The following is a 21,775-nucleotide window of genomic DNA, read 5'->3' on the forward strand; positions in this document are numbered from 1 at the left end:
GACACTGTAAATGTCAAAATACACTGAACACTAATTTACCCTCAGAATATCAAATGTTATATCTAGAGACTTGGAGAATATTTAAATATTACATTAAGGAGCTGGGCATGAGAATGTCCAAGATAAAAAACATTGATGACAGTTTATGCTAGAGAGTATGTGTAGTAAGGGGAATACACCTTCATTGTTGGAGCAGTTGCTTTGTACAGTTGCTTTGGAAATCAGTATGGTGATTTCTCAGAAAATTAGGAAACAATCTACCTCAAGACCCAGCAATACCACTTTTGGGAAAATAACCAAAGGATGCTCAACCGTGCCACAAGTACATGTGCTCAACTTTGTTCATAGCAGCATTATTTGTAATAGCCAGAACCTAAAAACAACCTAGATGCATCTCAACCAAAGAATGAACAAAGAAAATGTGATACATTTACACAATGGAGTACTATTCAGTAGTAAAAAAAATAATGACATCTTGAAATTTGTAGGCAAATAGATAGATCTAGGGAAAAATATGAGTGAGGTAGCCCAGAACCAGAAAAATATATAATAAAAATATTTACTCACTCATAAGTGGCTTTTAGATACAAAGCAAAGAAAAACAAGCCTACAGTCCACAACTCCAGAGAACCTAGACAACAAAGAGGACCCTAAGAGAAACATACATGGATCTACGTAGGCAAGAGAAAAAGACAAGATCTCCTGAGTAAATTGGGAGCATGGAGGTCTTGGGAGAGGTTAGAAGGGAAGAGAGGAGGAAGTGAGAGGAGAGAAGAAAAATGTATGGCTCAATAAAAACAATAAAATTGAAAGGAGCTGGGCACGGTGGGACTTGCCCACAGTCCCAGTACTTGGGAGGCAGAGTCAGGTGGTCCTCTGTGAGTCTGAGGCCAGCCTGGTTTCCACATCGAGTTTCAGGCCAGCTCAAAACAAAACAAGAAAAAACAAAACAAAAACCTATACTAAAATCATTTTTTCCATGCTGAGTTGATTAGCACAGAAGACTTAAATATGTCTAGCAGATTACATGAAAATTATAATTATGGAGACCTGTAATATTTAAAAATATTACAGATATTTATAAACCGATAAGATGTGATGAACTAATATTTATAAAAATATTACAGATATTACAAATATTTATAAACCGATAAGATGTGATGAACTAACTAAAGTCTATGAAGGGATGTAGGTGTAGGCGAAGGAACTCCTTTATCAGTAGCGACTTAGAAGAAAGATGGAAATTGAATTATCTGGGTTGCGGGTCACAAGGGAAAATGCCTTCCATTTCCAGTACATTTTGATGAGGTTTGGCAGCATTTCAAGCTCCATAATTACTCTATTTAAAATTCAGCTAAAGATACTCAAGATAACATTTAGACTTTATTGAAAGGTTAATTTTGCCCCTTCAGAAGCATACGCTTCCCATTGTACTTAACCGGGTGTTAAACATGGAATGATCCTATTATTTTCCATGTCTGTAAGTCAGAGATCAGTTTTATTGGTTCTCTCTTCTCTGTGGCCATGTATCCATTGCAATATCCCTTTCTTAATAATGATGCTCTCGCTCAAGTAATAGATGCTTTCCCTTCTGGAACTGCTAAAATAAGAAGCCTTCTCTTTCATGAATGAGCTTCTTCTGTTGTTGATATCCTAAGCTGTGTTTGTGGCCTACTTAATAATTCATCACAAGAGACGAATCTTGATTAAAGGAGGATGCTGGAAAAGGAAATATCCTTTAAGGTTGAAAGTGTTGGGGATGGCACAGGAAAGGCTTTCTTCTTCATCATGACTCAGGGGAAACACCCATGCACCTGTTGGTGAGCTGGATAATCATGTATCAGATCTTATGTTTCAAGTATAAAATGATTGAAGAGAGACCTATCCTTGCTATAATCTCTTGCCAAAAGAATACTGTGTAATGACAGTTTGCTGATGATGTGATAGTTTACATAAGCGACCTCAAAAATTCTACCAAGAAACTTCTACAACTCAAACACTTTCAGTAATGTAGCAGTGATACAAGATTAACTCAAAAAAATCAGTAGCCCTCATGTACACAGATGATAAAAGGACTGGGAAAGAAATCAAAGACACAACACCCTTCACAATAGCTACAAATAGCATAAAATATCTCAGAGTAACTCTAACCAAACAAGTGGAAGACTTGTATGACAAGAACTTTAAATCTTTAAAGAAAGAAATTGAAGAAGACACCAGAAAGTGGAAAGAACTCCCATGCTCTTGGTTAGGCAGAATTAACATAGTAAAAATGGCAATCTTACCAAAAACAATCTACAGATTCAATGCAATGCCCATTAAAATCCCAGCAAAATTCTTCACAGTCCTCAAAAGAATGGTACTCAACTTCTTATGGAAAAGCAAAAAACCCAGGATAGCCAAAACAATCCTGTACAATAAAAGAACTTCTGAAGGCATCACAATCCCTGACTTCAAACTCTACTACAGAGCTACAGTTCTGAAAACAACCTGGTATTGGCATAAGAACAGACAGGAGGACCAATGGAACAGAATAAAAGACCCGGATATCAATCCATACACCTTTGAACACCTGATTTTTGACAAAGAAGCAAAACATATCAAATGGAAAAAAGAAAGCATATTTAACAAGTGGTGCTGGCGTAATTGGAAATCAACATGTAGAAGAATGAAAATAGACCCATGTCTATCACCATGCACAAAACTCAAGTCCAAATGGATCAAAGACCTCAACATAAAGCCAGCCACACCGAACCTTATAAAAGAAAAAGTGAGAAATACACTTGAACTCATTGGCACAGGAGACCACTTCCTAAATATAACCCCAGTAGCACAGACACTGAGAGAAACAATTAATAAATGGGACCTTCTGAAACTGAAAAGCTTCTGTAAAACAAAGGACACAGTAAACAAGACAAAACGACAGCCTATAGAATGGGAAAAGATTTTCACTAATCCACATCAGTGGTCTGATCTCCAAAATATACAAAGAACTCAAGAAATTGGTCACCAAAAGAACACATAATCCAATAAAAAAAATGGAGTACAGACCTAAAGAAAGAACTCTCAACAGAGGAATCTCAAATGGCTGAAAGACATTTAAGGAAATGTTCAACATCCTTAGTCATCAGAGAAATGCAAATCAAAACAACTCTGAGATTCCATCTTACACCTGAAAGAATGGCGAAGATCAAAAACACTGATGACAGCTTATGCTGGAGAGGTTGTGGGGAAAAGGGAACACTTCTGCATTGCTGGTGGAAATGCAAGCTGGTTCAACCCCTTTGGACATCAGCATGGCAATTTCTCAGAAAATTAGGAAACAACCTTCCTCAAGACCCAGTAATACCACTTTTGGGTATATATCCAAAGGCTGCTCAATCATGCCATAAGGACATATACCCAACTATGTTCATAGCAGCATTGTTTGTCATAGCCAGAACCTGGAAACAACCTAAATGCCCATCGACCAAAGAATGGATAAGGAAAATGTGGCTCATTTACACAATGGAGTACTACACAGCAGAAAGAATAATGATATCTTGAATTTTGCAGGAAAAAGGGTGGAGCTAGAAAACATTATTTTGAGTGAGGTAATCCAGACCCAGAAAGACAATTATCACATGTACTCACTCATAGGTGGTTTTTAAACATAAAGCAAAGAAAACCAGCCTACAAAACACAATCCCAGAGAACTTAAATGAAGACAATAAGAGAGACTTACATAGATCTAATCAACATGGGAAGTAGAAAAAGACAAGATCTCCTGAGTAAATTGGGAGCATGGGGACCTTGGGGGAGGGTTGAAGCAGGGAGGGGAGAGCCAGGGAGGGGAGCAGAGAAAAATGTAGAGCTCAATAAAAATCAATTAAAAAAAGAAAAAATAATACTATATAATGAACCCCATAAAAGGTAGAGTAACGTAGCTACCCCACCATAGGAAATGGGCTGCAAAAAGCCAGTTCATGCTCCTGGGACAGGTCCTGGTTCCACTGTCAACATATCAAGTCACATAACCCACATTCAGAGGGTCTAATTTGGTCCCATGCAGGTACCCCAGCTGTCAGTCTGTAGTCTGTGAGCTCCCACTGGCTCTGGTCAGCTGTCTCTGTGATTTCTCCATCATGTTCTTGAGGGATCAGTCATTAAAGGCTAGGCTCACAACCAAAATAGAGCCAGTCACTTTCACAGAGCATTTTAGCAGTCAGGAGAATGTGTGTGTAAGCAGGGGAGGGGTATTCAGCAAGAGAAAGGCAATGTAATTTCTCAAAAACTTCTCATACTCTTGCCTGCACCAGGTTCACTAACACTATCTCATTGATCAAAGCAAGTCACAAGCCAGAGCGCTAGGGTTGCCTGCATGGCTAATAACGTGAACGCAGAAAGGGCAAGGGATTTTGGCATCTCAGTTTAACCAACGTACTGTAATTACCGTTCTTCTAAAAGATTATCTGTGCATACTATTAACTGGAAGCATTGTGAAGCTATTTTTCAATCTGGCTGTAGAATTAGGAGACATGAACTTGAGTCCGACTAGTTCTGTAGCCTTGAGAGAATGAACATCTCAGGGTCTCAAATCCTTATTTATAAAATCTACTCACATAAGGCTGTTGGGAAGATTCAATGAGAGAATTAGGCAAATAAAAATTATTATTTAGCATTTACTGTTACTCTAATTTTTCATGTGTTTCAGTTCACCCAATCGTCACCAGTCTGTATGGTAAATACTGTTATTGCACTTAGTCTGCAAAGAAAGAAAAAAATGAAGGAGCCTACAGAATTGTCTTTTTGTTACATTAGTAAGTGAGGCTGAGATTTGTAAACTAGATATTCTGGTTTCAGAGTCTGGCTTCTGAACATTATCTGCCACTAATGACAGCATAAAGATAAGATAAAGCTAACTACTAATTTTACAAAGTTATTTTAAGTTGTTTCATTTGAGTGAACCCAGTACTCTAAAGTGGCTGAGGATTCTCTGTAAATCTATCTGCCATCATGCAGAGGGTTAGTCTTCAAACAGTCATTTCCTTGCAAAGGGATTTACGTTATCACTTTTGGAATTCAGGTTATCATTTAAAAAACTTTATCATAGTGTATGTGCATGAGAAAAATAAACATTGTGAACCATTGGCAGCCTTCTACAAAGTTGGACAAGTGACCGCCATTGATGAGGACCACCCGCCAAATTGTCTGACATACAAGATAATCAGTGGGGACATCCAGGCTGTACGAAGGTTCTGGATTCACCCTTTCTCTGGAGTGATTGAACTCACCAGTCAGCCAGACTATGAGTCGGTCAGGCAATATAACCTCACGGTACAAGTTGTGGACTGCGACAGAGCTCACCCACGGACCGCAGTGGCCACAGTAAGTGAAGAGACACAGGTTTTGTGTCTATATGACTGAGCAATACATTAAGTTTCAGTTTATCACATTGGGGAGATCAGGCAGGGAATGGAGAAGCTTGCAATGTTCTCCTACTTCTCAAGTGCTCTATAACTTTTGCCGAAACTTCTCTTTCGAAGTCTGAATGGGGAGGAGGAACTGGTTAACTTCTCTCTCTGGTGTGGGTGTGTTCTCAAAAGCATAACATGAATCTTTATGGACAACAAAGATGTGAAGAAGCTGATATTTACTTTACCAGGTGAAAGAGGCAATAGTCTGTTCACTTTTACCATACAGATGAGGCAACTGAGGCACAGAGTTTAGGAAATGTACCCATGGTAAATATAAGATTCATAGGCCTAGCACTAAATCCAGGCTGCTTCTACCTCAAGGCAATGTTTGTGATGCCATAGTATTGATGTGGAAGAGTGTATGTGTCTCTAACTTATTTTAGAAAGGCCAAAAGACTCTTGAAAGACATTAAGAGTATGTGATGTACTTATTATGGGGGACACATCATTAATGAAGCTAAAGTTTTGCTACTACACAAGGTTTTGGTTTTTATTTATTTATTTTTTGAGTGATTGTGTTACTGTGAGGAAAACATGAGACCTATTCACATCAATGATTAGAACTACTTTCAGAGGGCTGAGGGTGAAGCCTTGAGTCTGGGATTCTGAGGGTTTGCAGCTTTAGGATGATGCTCACGAGAGTGCTTGTCCACATGAGGTACCTTGGCCAATTCCCTTAGAGCCGCTTAGAAGTTATGCTAGAGAAGAACTTATTCATTCTTTCTTCCTCTTAATGCATATTTATCAAGTGTGTATGTACAGAATCTTGGCCTACAAAAGTATAAGATATTGTCACATATGCCTTTGGGGAGCTCACTATGTCAAGTGCGAAGATGATCATGCCAATGACTTTGATTTCCTCGTATGAAAAAGGTGATAGATAGGCCTTCAATATCCAGAAATGAGGGATCCATCCTCATCACCATCACCACCATCACCCTCATATAATTTTATTAAGAATTCAATAAAGTCAAGTGTTGTGTATGATAAGCTCTAGCTATATAAGTCAATCTCAATCCCACACTACAAGGTAGTTTTGAACACCTCTTCTACCCCTTTTTAATGCAAGGAAACATTTTATTTACACAGCTTAGATGCCTTAGAACCTAGTTGAGGTTACTCAGCTCAAAGAGACAAGATGAAGTCTGGGCACTTCTCTGCCATGTGCCCCAAATTCTTTTTTTTTTTTTTTATCCTTTAGGCAATTCATCTCTCTACTTCTCACCCATCTATTGCTAACATCCCGGCTGGGTCCCCAATGCCTATATTTGGCCTGATAGAGCAGACAGCTTCCTAGAACCATGTCTTTGCTTGTGGCCCTGAAGACTGCCAGAATGCCCCCTGAAAAAGGCCCACTGCCTGTCCTACGACCCCTTCATTCACTTCATATTCCACTGGACTAGGCTCCAGCATCATTCCCAAGGCCCACAGTGTTTGAATGTTCTGGGCCTGGCTATATTTAGCTTCTGTTCTTACTCAATCCAACCACTAAATTTTCTTTGTTTCTCCCATACATCAAGATGAATGCTTATTCTCCAGGTCTTATAGCATCAGGCTGATGTGGATGGATACTAGTGGGTAAACGATCCAAGAAGGAAGGATGAATTAAACCTACAGATGGCAGCCCAGAGAGGGGGTGTGGGGTGCTGTGTGAGAGAAGTAGGGAACAACAGTCTGGCAGCAAAGACTCTGGAGCGGTAACTGTTCCATCGCTGTGACTAGACACTGGGCAAGGAGCAGCTTAAGTGGGTGGGGTGTGTTTTGACTTCCCATCTAAGAAGGTGCACACTCCCTCAAAGCAGGAAAAGCATGGAAACAGGATCACAAGGCAGCTGATTACCCTGCAACTGACCCTGCAACTGCTGTCAAGAAGCAGAGAGGCAGGGAGTGAGGTGGGACCAAAGGACAGCTTCCTCTGGTGAAGCTTTTCCCCTTAAAGGGGCCACATAACTTTTCAAAAACAGTGCCATGGGCTGCTGGTGACCGAGTTTTCAAACACAGTCTATGGGGGGGACATTCTATATCCAACCTCTGACAAGATTGTTTATGCCATCCAGAATCATACCAAACACCAAACATCTTTGGACAATACGTACTTGCGCAAGAGCGTTATTCAAATACAGAAGAGCAGTAGGAACCAAAAGGGCGTGTCAGAAGAAAAAAGCTGTCTTGGAAAGCTGTCTGAAAGTGGTTCCTGTTAGCTCTCTCTAGTTTCTCACTTGCAACGTCAACTGCTACAGGGCATTGCCAAGTATATTATTAACTGATAGGCCGCATATATTTAATTCTCCTGTAGACGATGAACTGTAGTGATTGAGAGATTTGGTTTGGTTCACGACCTTAGTGTCAGCGTGTTGGTCAGATACTTGGCACATAGTAAATATTCTGTCCAGTCAATAGTCAGCAAATGGATGGCTTTACTTTCCCAATGGCCATAGCAAGGGAAGGAAAGCAATGTAACTTGTACCAAATGAAAGCCCCAACGAGTGGCAAGCTTAGGGTTTTAATGAAGATTTCTGGCTCAAGACCAAGTCTATTTCCATCATATCCTGGAAATCACACTAATCTGTTTATTTAACATTGAAAATGCCCTGCATTGATAGTACCAGGCATGGGTTCCCTCTTACAAAATGGACCTTAAGTGCCATAGTTGGAGAGGTCACAGACCCTAGAAGAAGACCTGCTATTTTTCTAACCCAGTATAATTTCTAACTGCTTCCTAAACACTTATATCCACAGATAGGTGTGGCTTCATCGAGGAAGCTTCTCTTTGCAGCAGGCAGAGACTACCATAGAGATCTATAATTAGCCAAAAATTCAGAGAATTAGCGACTCTGGGGTGTCGAGCTCCATTTAGTACATCTATAGGGCAACCCTTACACCTAAGGCTCAGGGAGTGTCATAGAAGATGGGGGTGAACATGTTCTAAGAGCCAGAGGACCAGGACACCTGATGCTAGATGTTGTCTTGCAGACATGTCATGGGAACTGTACCCATGAAGTCTCAACACTATGGCTACCCAAGCAAAACCTTCCTAATGACAATACCAGTTGACATGCTAATGTGGAAAGGGGAATTTCACAAGGCCCCAGCCCTAGATGAAGAGTTAAAGGCAAAAAAAAAAAAAAAGAAATTACTTTCAAACACTAAAAAAAAAAAAAGAGTTAAAGGCAGTCAATATCTATTGAAAGAAAGAAAATTCATGTTTCTCCTGACCAAGTGGTCAGTCCTAAGCACCTTTATGTAAGAGCCACACTAAAGGGACTCAATGGGTTGTATATGCACATATACTTACATATGTGCATAAGTGTGTAACAATAATAATTATAGTCGGGCGGTGGTGGTGCACACCTCTAATCCCAGGATTTTTTTGACATGCCTTTCTAGGCAGAGACAGGTAGCATGCACGCACACACAGACACAGACACACACACACACACACACAGAGAGAGAGAGAGAGAGAGAGAAATATATGCGCACAAAATAAATAAATTAAAGGTAATTTGTAAAAATCTCACATATTCGATACAACATTTAGCTGTGTTCGACCTACGGAGAAGAAACATTAAGAATTGCAGGATTTCCTCCAAGCACTTAACTATGTCATTAAAACATTCCATCAACAAGTTTGAAAAGATAATTCTTGCAGATGTAGTCACACCAGGGATTCTTCTGCTAATGTTACTGGGGAAGCTAGCTATTCGTCATTGGAGAGGTGGGCAGAGAGCCTTTCCAGACCGACTGGCATTCCATCACTGACATTTTCAAATCCTTGATATTTCCATCTTTTTCCATGTAAATCACAGCTTCCTGGTTTATGGTAATTTAATTAGGAAAATGTCGATAATAGCCCTAATTAAGGTCAGATATACATGGTACTTGAGAAAACAATACAGAAGAGGCCCTTAATTAAGTTAGGGGAAATGTCTTCTGGGTGTATCTGCCACTGGACCTGGGCCGTTCGAAGAGTCCAGGGAGCTTCAGCTTCAGAGACAGGGGTCTTTAGCGTTGCTTTTGCTCTAATTTGCGTGACTCTGCTTCCCATAGAGGTTCATCTAAAGAGCCCGAAATTCTTCCTAAAGGGGACAGAGACCACCACAACCGACCCAAGAATAATAAACCATTGAGTAGGGACTGACAGCCAGAATCCATATCTCCAAGAACATGCCTTCAAACTCAGAAAAAAATTAGACTTTTTACTTAAAATTCTGGGTGATCTGCCCCTATCCAGATGCTCATTTCTGATTTTATTTATAGATCGTCTCATGATGTGGACGTGATGTTTCTTCTCCCTTCATCACTGACAGGTCACTGTTGACATTGAAGATGAGAATGATGAAGCACCCGTCTGCATCCCCTATCTGTCCACGGCCATCATCTCTGATGATGTTGTTGCTGGGACAAACGTCAATGGCCTCAAATTAAACTGCCATGACAGAGATTCACACGACTTTGAGATGCGCTTTGAAATGGCTTCTGGTGGGTACTTTAATTATTTCTTTTAATCGCAAACATATGTCAAGCTGACATTAGCTTACAATGTCAGACATGATATGTAACACTAGAAGTGACTGTTTATTAGGGCTAGACTATTTCATAGCTTAGTATCATGTTTCTTTGCAGCACCCTTTCAGGTCTTCAGATGCAGCTCAATTACTCCTGTGACTTCAGGACTTGGGAAAATGACATAGATTTTAATACAAGAAATTAAGTTTGTTCTCCACAGAGCTAGCAGAAAACAGAATCCATCTTTCCTTCTGATGATGTTGTTACAAGTTCACAAGGCTAGATGGTTTTGACTGTATTATTGTTGGAACTACATAGATTCACATAAACATTACATCACAACTGTAATTTTGCTACTGTTATAAATAGTAATTAAAATACCTGAGTTTTCCAATGGTCTTAGGTGATACCTGTGAAAATGTCATTTGACCCCTAAAGGGGTCATGATCCACAGGTTGAGAACCACTGGTGTAGACCAAGTTGAATGTGACAGTCAAATAAAGGAAGAGAAAAGTAGTAGGGATAATAATCAGATACGAGCAGGAGATCTGCTGGCCGCATGTGGGGGTGAGACTCAGGACCTTAACTGTTAAAACATTTTTATTCTTTTCTTTTTCTTTTTATTGGTTTTTTTTTTCCTTTTCTGAAGCAGTGTCTTTTGTAGACCAGGTTAGCCTGCAACTCCCTATGTAGCCAAGGATGACCTTGAACTCTTGATCCTCTTGCCTCTTCTGTCCAACAAGCCTACTTTAAAACACTTTGCCCACGTATGTATTGATTATTTTATTTCAACTTTACTATAGGCTCTTTATAGGTATGGAAATTTACAGTAAAACACAAACTTTAAAGCTATGTACATGATCTGTGTTTTAACATCATCTAAAGGTAGCTTGGGACAATTTGCTGTATTATCAACTAATTCCGACTTTCCCATTATTTTTTTTTTTGAAGGAAATGAAAACCTTCATTTCAAATTAGACCCAAGTCGGGGTACAAATACGCCCAAATTAATTGTGCAGAATCCTTTCAGCTTCGAATCTGGAACCGAAGTGCAGCAGCAATACCATCTTGTGGTGCACGTGATCGACGATAACCTGAAATATGGCAAAGCCATCAAGCCCAAGACAGGAACTGCCGTCATAGACATTTACGTTAGAAGAACCAGCATGCCACCTGCTCCAACCAGTTCTGAAGTAAAGAACTGCAGAATTTAATTTGGATCTCTATGCTATAAATAGTTTACTGCAAAGTCAAAGATCAGCCAGAAGTTCTGAAAGAATGATCTGGCCATCACAGTCCCTTGTAGGCTTTTAGACTTTTGTATTAACCCAAACCAGTGCAGGGCTCTCTTGAACACTGTGCATCTGTGAATAAATATCGTGTGCGCAGGAATTAGAGAAAATTATATGCATACATATAGAGGACCACTAAACTGCCTATGGAGGTCCCCTAAACTGCTGGTCGAATAATATGAAGGTCTTGCTCAGTAGAAGGGAGCACTATTTAGTGAATTAGAGCCATTAAAAGCCTCTACAAATGGACACTTGCAAAGACTCTGCTCTCATAATAATGGACACCTATGATGTGCTGGGCTTCACACTGCAGGCCTTCCAGCCACCATTGCAACTCATCTTCAGCCCAACCCTACAACATTTAGCAGACCTTTTAACATTTTATCATTTATAAAGCAGATGTGGAAAACCTCTGCTGAATTATATAATGACTTATCAGCCACCCAAGGATGAAAGCTCCTACTCAGTAGACTTTAGCGTGCATTTTACTGTTTTGTGGCCTTTAAAATAAAAACAAAAAAGTCTTTTTCCCTGAGTATTGATTTTCAAGAATGCACTGTTACCTCAAGCTACACAAAAGGGAGTAGATACCAGGGACATAGAAACCTGAAAGACCTCAGTTATCATTTAACCCCGAATGTTATAGATCAAAAGACAGGTAAAAAAGAAGAGACGGGATTTACTGTGGATCATGGAGTGGCCACTTTGTGCAGCACCGTCTCTACATTCTTAATTTGGTGGCTCTTTAGCGTTTCTCATTGTTAGCTGGGCACTTACGAATATGCATGAGTCTGAATTTTACTGTCTGTTAAGATGGTGGTTCTACACTGATGTTACACCAAGTAAACAGATGTGTTTTGAAAACAGGGACTAACACTCTGTTTGTTTTGAAATATTTTTTCCAGCAGAGGAAAGGTCTGACCGTTGTGTACACAGCTATCAACACGTATGAGAACAGCGCCTGGTACGTGCCTTTCGTCCTCACGCTGATGGCTGTGTTCTTTGCTGGATTGGTTTCCTGGATGTGTTTTCTTCTTTGGAGATATGGAAATATTAAAGACTGCTCTCAGAAATTGACCAAGGAAGACTCCAAGTCAAAACTCAAGTATGTGACTTTTTTCTAAGTTTGATATTAAGAATTGAAAAACAAATTTGTGAACAAACAAACACGCTTGTGTTATTTTGCAGCAAAGTGGCTTCATGGACAGGTATTTGACAATCTCTAGGCATTAACTTAGGGACTTGTAGGCAATAGATGTCAGCTCTGGCTCCATTCAACTGATTGGTTTTAAAACTTATTGAGGCCAAAGAAATGGATAGAAAACACACCTGCTTTTGTCGCCATTTATCAATACAATTCTTCAGGGTAGAGAATGCAATAGCTTCAAAAGTGGAGTTGGCCTATAATCCCAGGTCCCTGGGAGGCTGAGGCAGGAGGATTGCAGATTCAAATCAGCATGATTTGGACCATTTGTATCAAAATGAAAAGTAAAGGAAGGAAGGGGATGAAAGTTAACAGTTGAGTGTTTAACTGGCATATTCAAGGCTCTGGATTCAATCTTAGTCACACACACACACACAAACACACACACAGACGCACACACCACTGTACTTCCATGTAGTGTAACACACACTCTAGAGCTGGAGTTGTATTTTTGTTAACCACACAGGATTTTTTTAAAAAATGGTGCAGTGGAGCAGATGGAAAGAGCTAATGAAAATCACATTGTTGCTGTTTTTAAAAAAACTAGTTGTGCTAACAATCACATTTTAACTATTGAATGAAATTATTTCCAACATACATTGTCATAATTTAACTGATGTTTTGTCAAATTTTCTTCTTATACAGAGGAATGAAGTATGTTGTAGGTAAGATATGATTTACTAATTATGCTTGAATTATGTAATTTTAAAATTTCATGTATTTATTTTAATACATTTTCTTGACTTTTTGAGATTTTCTTGAAATGTATTTTGATCACAGCCACCTCCGTTCTTTCTCGTAAAATTTTCTAGATTCACCCTCCTACCTATCCACTACTTCTTGTCACAACTTCATGTCCTCTGAGAATGGCTGACTCACCAGGGACAATACTCTTAGAAGAGAAAAACAAACAAACAAACAAACAAACACGACTGGTACCCCCTTTGCCAGAAGTCATCAGATGTCCCTGATGCTCCATGCTAGGCTACCGAGGGGCTTGTTCTCATGCAGGTCTTGCGCTGGCAACCTTGCTGTTGTGAGGCCTGTCATGTCCAGAAGACATGGTTTCGCTCATATCCTCCGTGACTCTAGCGCTTACAACTGTCTGGTCTTCCATGATGGCCCCTGAGCCTTGGGAAGAGTGTTTGATACAGACGATCTATTTGTGGTGGAGCACTCCACTGGCCCTGATTCTCTCCACTTTGGCCCGTTGTGTCTTTCTGTGTTATTTGCTGATGAGGTCCAAAATCTGCAGTAATTTATTGGTATAGTGAAATGAATTTCGAGGGATACTTGGCCCCTTTGGCAGAGTAATAGTAGTAGGTCCTCTCCCGGGATGTATGCGCTCCCAACCATTTGTTCTTGGCTAGATTTATAGTGCCAGACATTCTTTCCCTTTTGAGAAGTTGGCCTAAAAGTCAATCAGAAAGCAATTGTTTTCTTATAACGTTTATGTGGCTATTGCACTCATGGACAGAACTTACTAAGTTATTAAAGCTATTAAATGTAGCTCTTAAAGCTCATAGTATCAGAGCTGGGAGTGCTGGTGGCAACTTCATAACCCCAGCAGCTTACCAAGCACTCTGGCTACTGTGGAAGCTAGACAGCAGGGAAGAGGCTTCCCAATCAATAGCAACTTGAATTCTCTGTGTCCTATGACAATGTACACAGTGACTTCAGCAATGAGTATCACCATCAAGTTTCAGCAGGCAATCATGGGTAATGGCAACAAGCCTGTATTTTGGGGGGAATCTCCAGGACACCCCAACTAGCAGTTTGAAGAGAAGTATCTCTATTTGCTGTGGGTTTTTTTTTCAAACAAGGTTTTTCTGTGTTGCTGTGGCTGTCCAGGAACTTGTTCCATAGACCAGGCTGGCCTTGAACCTACAGAGATCCATTTGCCTCTTCCTCCCAAATGCTGGGATTAAAGGCATGTGCTACCACCACCCAGTGGTCCCAAGTTTTTTTAATTTGGCAATCAGTGGCGCTCCAATTAAGTTGTTTTATATGAATATATACGTATATAAATGACCCTTACAAATAGTAGATTTTTACGTAAGGCATTCTTCGTGTTATTTTAAAAATATGGACTGCATCACAAATTTGCTTGTTGTCCCTGTGGAGGAGCCATGCTAATCACTTCAGCTTTAGTGTGTGGATTTCTGCGGTGACCACATTTTAATTTCAGTTTTGTAGGAGGCTATAGGACACCTGGTGGGAGTCGGGTTTTCCCTTTTACCCTGTGGGCACCAACCTCAGGCTGTCATGCTTGTCAGCAAGCACCTCAGCCCTCGGCCATCTTGCCAGTTCAAATGACGTCATTTAAAACTGCTGCTCACCACATACTTGTCATTTATTTCCTACTTTGTTTTTTTTTTAAAACAGGAGATAGAAATCAAAAAGAAAAAAATGCTATCACAGAAACCAGAAATAAAAAGCTGGAAGTTCTAACTGTAAGTACATTTTCATCTATTTTTGTTACATATTAAAAGATTTTCCTTCTAAGGATATGGTAAAATCTATTCAAGCTTCATAGGAAGGAAATAAAATTTATTTTAGTTCATCATTTTTGCTAAATTAGTGTGTGTTACAGAGCTTGAATTTCAGAAACTTGGGGAGATCAAAATTTACCTAAAATATATGTGCACGTAGCAAAAATGACTCTAGGCGAATGTAAATCTAGCATTATTTAATACTACTTAGAATATAAAACTATATTTGAAATTATTATACATGGGGCAGACCTGGGCAAATGCCTCAATGCTAGAGTCTTTAGCAGATGGTAAATCTACGCCCAGAGAAGCAAATCAATTCAAAGTGGCCAAAGCTTAGTTGATGTGTAATTCACATAAATACACCAGAAAGGGCTGGATCTCAGATCCATAATACAGCATAGAACAAGACAGGCCACCTTTAGTTTCATTCTCCTTGCCTCCTGTGCACTTTGAACATTCCCACCAAAGTCCTGTTGGGCCACGGCCTTGCTTCATAGGCTGGCTCCCTCTCAGTGCTCCACTCTCCCCCTTTTCTGTCAGGAGGCTGAGAGTGTTCTGGTGTTTTCCTAAAAGAACACTACAGACTGCCTGGCTTAAACAACAGAGATTCATTAGTCAGGGTCCTAGAGGCGGGATGTTCAGGGTTCTGTTGAGGCTCTTTGGCCTTGAGGACAACCTGTTGTCTTTGCCCCCATGGGCTCTTGTCCTGCCGATCATACTGGGCTAAGATCCATATCTTCATTTTACTTCACTACCTCTTTAAAGTACTCCCAAACACAGTGGCATTCTGAGGGACTGGAAAGTCAGGAAGCTGGCATACAGATTCGGAAGGAAGGGCACAGTGTGACCTATGACACGTCTCATACAATAGTCCCATGAGAGAAGTGTCCTAGTTAACAGAAGTCACGGCAGGCAGACCATCGTAAGGGATGCTGAGAAGAAGTGAGACCGCCAGTAACTAACTGCTAACCTTCTACAGATGGGAAAGATGGGAGGACTTAAAAGAAATCATGTTCTAGACTTCTTTCTGTTGCTGTAATAAAATATCCTGACAAAAATTCAACTTACAGAAGAAAGTTTATTTTGTCTCATGAACACAGGGTCCATCACTGCAGTGACGGGAGCTTGAAGCAGCTAGCCACATCACAGTCGGCAGCAGAGAGAGCGATAAACCCGTGGAGGCTTAGGGTTCCCCTAGTTTTCTCTACTCTTACTTGCCCAGAGCCCCAAACCAGGGAATGGTGCCACTCACTTTCAGGCTTGACCTTCCCACATCAAAAAACACACTTAAGTTCCCCTCCCGGACACGCCAATAGTTCACCCTGACCTAGGTAGCCCTCTCCTGAGCCTCTTTCCAGGTGATTCTAGGCTATATCGAGTTGACAGAAATTAGAATTAGCCATCACAAGTATTCAACACATGACAGAAGTAATTTTATCAAGTTGGCTTTATTGTTTATGTGAGCATTATTTTTTTTAAAGGAAACCACTGTATATGAAACTGTGTTTGATGGAGAAGCCATTGATCCAGGTATGATGCTTTTGTATTTTTTTAATTAAATACCGTTTGTGGATTTAGAAACTCAAAAATATGAATGGATTGATTATTTACTATGCTTTGCAAAAATAACCATGCTTGAGAAAGCTACTCTAGGGCTAAGAAGGGATCAGATCAAAAAAATGAGTTGAATTATCAATGGCATTTAATGCTTGGGGGCTATCACCCTTACTTAGTCCTATCAAATTATTGCCACCTGGATATAGGCCAGAAATTTAGAATTCCATGAGCCAAAAGGAACTGGACATCTACATTATTATATATGAAATATGCATCTTTAAAATATAGATAACAATTTAGTTAACTCCATTAAATAAAATAAATAAAATATACTTTTATTCCTGATTATATATTTCTGGGTACCAAACAGCCCCAAAGGTTACTGGTTTAGGATAATAACCATCTTATTATAATCTTTACTTTAGTGTGTCAGGAATGTAATGAACCTGGGAAGTTCTTTATCTTTCTGTGGATAAGTGATACCCCTCCAGTTCTGTTCTTCTGGCTGCTCGCCTGATGTCGTGGGTCCACAGTGGTTTTACACACAGCTTGACATCATGGAAAGACATTTGCAGGTTGAGTGTAGTTGGGTCCTCTGGCCTCTTCATGCACTTTCCCTGTCAGAACTAGCTGTGCACTGGCCACGGTAACTTGCATCTTTAGATGGAGTTCCAAGGACCTTGTCACCTTTTGAGACCCAGCCCTGGAAATCCCAGGGCATCACATCTGCTGGTCTATTGGCTGAGCCACCAGTGTTTTCCCAGATTCTAAGCAAGTGGCACTTGAAACCTTGGTAAGGGTCAAGCTCAAAGGCTGCCTTAGCCGTAGGCCTGGTGGGTCACAGTTTCGCAGCTCTTATCCTATCTTTTATCTGTTATGAATCCTAGGACTGCAAAGAAGACCATACCTTCGTTTTATAAAACATTGCACAAGCTTTTCTTTTCCATGCACGTCATCCTAAAGGAAGAAAGAGGCCTCGGGAATGGTTAGAGGCGTAAGACAAGCCACAGATTTGGAAGTAGAAGGCAGGGGCTTTGAAGTTGATGTCATTGACACCCTTCCTTGTGAGCTTGGTGGAGGCATTTAATATTCCACAGTCTCCCTTTTCACAGCTGAAAAGTGGGCTTTGCATGTCTCCTGGGGGTTGCTGTGCAATTTAAATATGACCCTAATGCATATAAGAATAACTTTGTCAAATGCCATGCAGCATGAGTTATTAGTAACAACAGTCTCACTAGACTGCAGACTCTTGTGATATTTCTCTGTAATTTAGCTCCTGCCAGCTCTGGGTGTCTTGGCATGAAATCAGTGATATTTTATTGCTGGCTTCCAGGTTTTCCCCAAATAAAGTTACTCTTTAAAATGTTTTATTAATTGAAAACGCATCACTCATCCTTACCTGTTGTATGTTAAATAGGCTCCTAGGAATTTCAGTCTCCAGTAATTTACTAAAAGTGCATGTGAACAAATTCAGTTGCTGCCAGATGCCAGGCATCGCTTGCTGTTCTCATTCTTCACAACAACAAAGGTTGCATTTGATTCCCAGATTACTGTGATGGAAATGCCGTCATTGTTCCTGTTTAATTGATACTGAGTCAGAGGCTTGGAGAATGGGTTACAGTCACGTGGCTTTTTATGCTTTCGGAGACAGGGAGGAAGAGAGTTGATGTGCCTTTTTAGGACATACTGGATCTTAAGAAGCAGGAAGGCAGAAGCAGATGAGGAGGGTACCAGAGTAGCAAGGTGACTATTAAGTGCCCATAAGTAGGTGATATCTTTTACCAGATTTCCTGGCATGCGACTCGGAGAGCAGTGGGTGTGAGTGACTCCAGGCTCTCTCCGTGTCTCCTCTATTGCTACTGTTGTTGCTATTTTCCATTGCTTGTGATTGAACCTGGAATCTTGCCTGCGCTAGGTCAGTGGTCCATCACTGTGGGGTCTTGCATGGACTAGCAAGTGGTCCATCACTATGGGATCTTGCATGGGCTAGACAAGTGGTCCATCACTGTGGGATCTTGCATGGACTAGGCAAATCATCCATCACTGAACTATAACCCCAGCTCATACTTTACCATTATTACTGGAAGTAATTAAATTTTTTCATACTATTTTTGGCTTCCTCTAAAATTAGAAATATGTATACATTTAGTCAATACTTTAACACCATGCACCAGGCTTGTAGGTGCTGTGTAAACATAATCTCTTTTGGTTTTTTATGTCACATGTTCACAATTACAAAATTATGCTTTTTATTAAAAACTACTTTAATCAGTATGCGTTTGTGACTGTGTGCTTTTCTCAACTGCTCTCTCCCTTACTTTTGAGGCAAGGTCTCCCACTGAACCTGGACCTCGCTGATTTAGCTAGAGTGGGCGACCAGTAAACTCCAGAAACCTACCTGACTCTCCACCCCGCTACTACCAACACTGGAGTTACAGATGTCTTCCTCTGGGCCCAGATTATTTTTATTATTAACTAAGAAAAGTTCAAGCATCACGCATGTAATGCGCTTTAAGCAAATTCACCTTCCTTTCTCATCTCCAACTTCTCCCCCTCCATCTCCAACACATTTTCTCCCCAACTTTATATATTTAAAATAAAACCACCAAAACAGCAACAACAGCAACAAAAACTCGCGGAGTCTACTTAGTGTTGCCTGTGTGTGTCTAGGGCCATCTACTGGAGCCAGGGAAGCTTCTCAGCAACCCCATCGCTTGTCCCAACCCCAGCATCCATAGTTACTAATAGACCCTCCCATGCACATGCTGAGATGACGGCTGGCCTGTCTGGTGCAGGTTTTGTACATACAGCTACAGCCACTTTGCTTGTTTTGAACCCAACTGTTAGATGTACAACATAGCTATCATTATCAAGTTCCATTGTAAACTGTTGGATAAAGGTAAAGTTGTGTGTGTGTGTGTGTGTGTAGAAAGGGGATTTTCAGTGAAGACTGCTGTTCATATGCACGTTAGAAGACTCATCCTTCAGCGAATGGATTTTGAGGAGCTGGCTCAGCATAGCACAGCTCTGCAGGACGGTGATATTAACCTGCCTATGTTCCTTCTTATCATTGTTTACCAAATGTTAGGTAGGGCCTAGAAGGTGAGGTTTAAATTCCTGCTTGTTTTTGGATTCAAACAAACACAGATCACCCTGTAGCTTTCTTCCTACATTTGGCTGTTAGGTTCAAAGCTCGATAGTCACTTACAGATGGTTTAACACTGTAGTTAACAAATGCATGCCTCAGTTTCCCTATTTCTAAGAGGAAAGCACCCCTCCAGCACAGTAGGTGTGTTTGTCATAAAAATATTGCATATACTTCTCTGAGTACTTCTACAATTTGAACAGTACTATAAGAATAAATTTTCTATTATTGTTAATTTTTGATCTAGCCATCTAATAAACAGTCATGATCGGCTACTTTCAAGCCTTATTGCCCATATTCTTTCTCCAATATCTTATTGTTACTTCTAAAAAGATTGATTGATAAATCCTTAAATCAATTGAGGAACTTGGGAGGGGAGCAGACTCAGTGACAATTTTGAACTGTTTTTTTTAACCTATAAAAAGTAATTATAGGCTCACAAAATTGTCAAAAACCAGTACAGAATTACTTCATACCTGTTACCAAGGTTCTCCTAAAACGGTGGTTCCCAACATTCCTAATGCTGTGACCTCTTAATACAGTTCTTCATGTTTGGTGACCCCCCAACCATGAAATTATTTCATTGCTACTTCATAATGGTAATTTTGTGACCATTATGAATCATAATGTAAATATCTGATATGCAGGATATGTGATCTACGACCCCTGTGAAAGGGTCACTTGACTCCCAAAGGGATCATGACCCATAGGTTGTGGGATCCACTGTCCTAAAGGGAATATCTTTGAAAATTGCAATACATTGTCCAAAGTAAGAACCTGACATTGGCACAGTCAACTGGACCAGAGGCTTCAGACTCCATCATTGATGCATGTTCTAAAAATCCACCTACTAATGGAGAGCTAGTCATCTGCGGAGGTTAGCGTAACTGCTGAAAGTATTGATATATATAGTATTCTTCTTCCCACCAAAGGATTCACTAGAAGGCACACATTTTTAAGTGCATGTGAAATACCAAGCTACTTCTTTTTTCTTATTAAAAATTTCCACCTCCTCCCATTTCCCTCTCCCTCCCCGCTCCCCTCCTCTTCCCTCTCCCGTCCAAAGAGCAGTCAGGGTTCCCTACCCTGTGGGAAGTCCAAGGTCCTCTAGCCTCCATCCAGGTCTAGGAAGGTGAGCATCCAAACAGACTAGACTCCTACAAAGCCAGTACATGCAGTAGAATCAAAACCCAGTGCCAGTGTCCTTGGCTTCTCAGCTATTTCTTTTTGCTTCTTTTTCTCTTGGCAAAGAAAGCAAGATTTGAGAAGTCAAGTCAAGTCAGCCCCTCTCAGGACCACACAGCCTGTCTGCTAAACAATGGGTGCAAGTTAATTGTCCTTCACTTTCTCTATGTTGTGTGCTTTCTTTCCTCAGTCTCTGGGAAGGTGTATGCATACAACAGCCACACCGGGGCAAGAAAGTGGAAGACACTCGTTGGGCACCAGGAAGAGTCCTTTGGGAGCACCTATGCCCTCTCAGAGGCCCGTCCCTTGAAGGAGTCAACATCCCTGAAAACCTCAGTGAAGCACCAGTTCTTCTGAGTGATGGCATTTTTGTGGCTGTGACTAGTATGGCTACCCAGAGGTCAGCTGCTCTGTCGATGTCTGTAGCTTTCTAAATTCAGCTGCTTCAGACAGAGGGCAGCAAGAGGTGTCAGTCTTGAGTCTTTAGCTACGCTTTTGCTGAAGATTATAAACTATCTGTATACATCCTGTGTCATACCTCGCTCCATAGAGTATAGCACTTTTAGCTCTCACACAGTTTTTCTCGCTGTTGTTGACCAGCACATACTTGGCACTGAGTAGGGCTCCACACCGATCTGGTAAATAAAAGAATTTGAGTATCTGAATTAGATCTCTGGCCTTTGATTCCGGTCACTTACTCCACTGTGACTTACAGAACAGAAATGGAAATCATCTTCAGGAAAGGTAAATTTGTTTTGTTTCCCCTTCATTTCTTGTAGCCACAAAAAATGTAGGATTTTATGGAAGCACAGTTGCTCTTGCTTTCAATTTTCTTTTTATAGGTCTCTGGAGGGTGGACTACCTGAGGACTTTACTTATTAATGACTTGCTAAGGAAATGCCAGTGTCAAGCTTTGCAAAATCTGTACACTTAGA

The 21,775-nt window shown here is 40.5% G+C and overlaps 1 protein-coding gene across 3 annotated transcripts in view; it reads left to right on the forward strand.

Annotated features, from left to right (window-relative positions):
- The window catches only part of LOC125391533 (cadherin-related family member 3-like), a 77,835-nt gene extending 56,330 nt beyond the window's left edge, over positions 1-21,505 (forward strand). The window contains exons 12-19 of one of the 3 annotated variants that reach the window (XM_085687922.2): positions 5,135-5,367; positions 9,764-9,935; positions 10,914-11,155; positions 12,160-12,359; positions 13,104-13,123; positions 14,844-14,911; positions 16,435-16,483; positions 21,031-21,505. In XM_085687922.2, the coding sequence (XP_085544048.2) occupies positions 5,135-5,367; positions 9,764-9,935; positions 10,914-11,155; positions 12,160-12,359; positions 13,104-13,123; positions 14,844-14,911; positions 16,435-16,483; positions 21,031-21,197 (1,151 nt within the window). In that variant the 3' untranslated portion in view covers positions 21,198-21,505. Of the gene's footprint in view, positions 1-5,134; positions 5,368-9,763; positions 9,936-10,913; positions 11,156-12,159; positions 12,360-13,103; positions 13,124-14,843; positions 14,912-16,434; positions 16,513-21,030 lie in introns of those variants that run through there. The other 2 variants (XM_085687923.2, XM_085687925.2) reach the window with 2 other exon arrangements.
- The last annotated feature ends 270 nt before the right edge of the window (positions 21,506-21,775 follow it).

This window comes from Myodes glareolus, chromosome 5, assembly GCF_982192425.1.
Source record: "Myodes glareolus chromosome 5, mMyoGla1.1, whole genome shotgun sequence".
NCBI lineage: Eukaryota > Metazoa > Chordata > Mammalia > Rodentia > Cricetidae > Myodes > Myodes glareolus.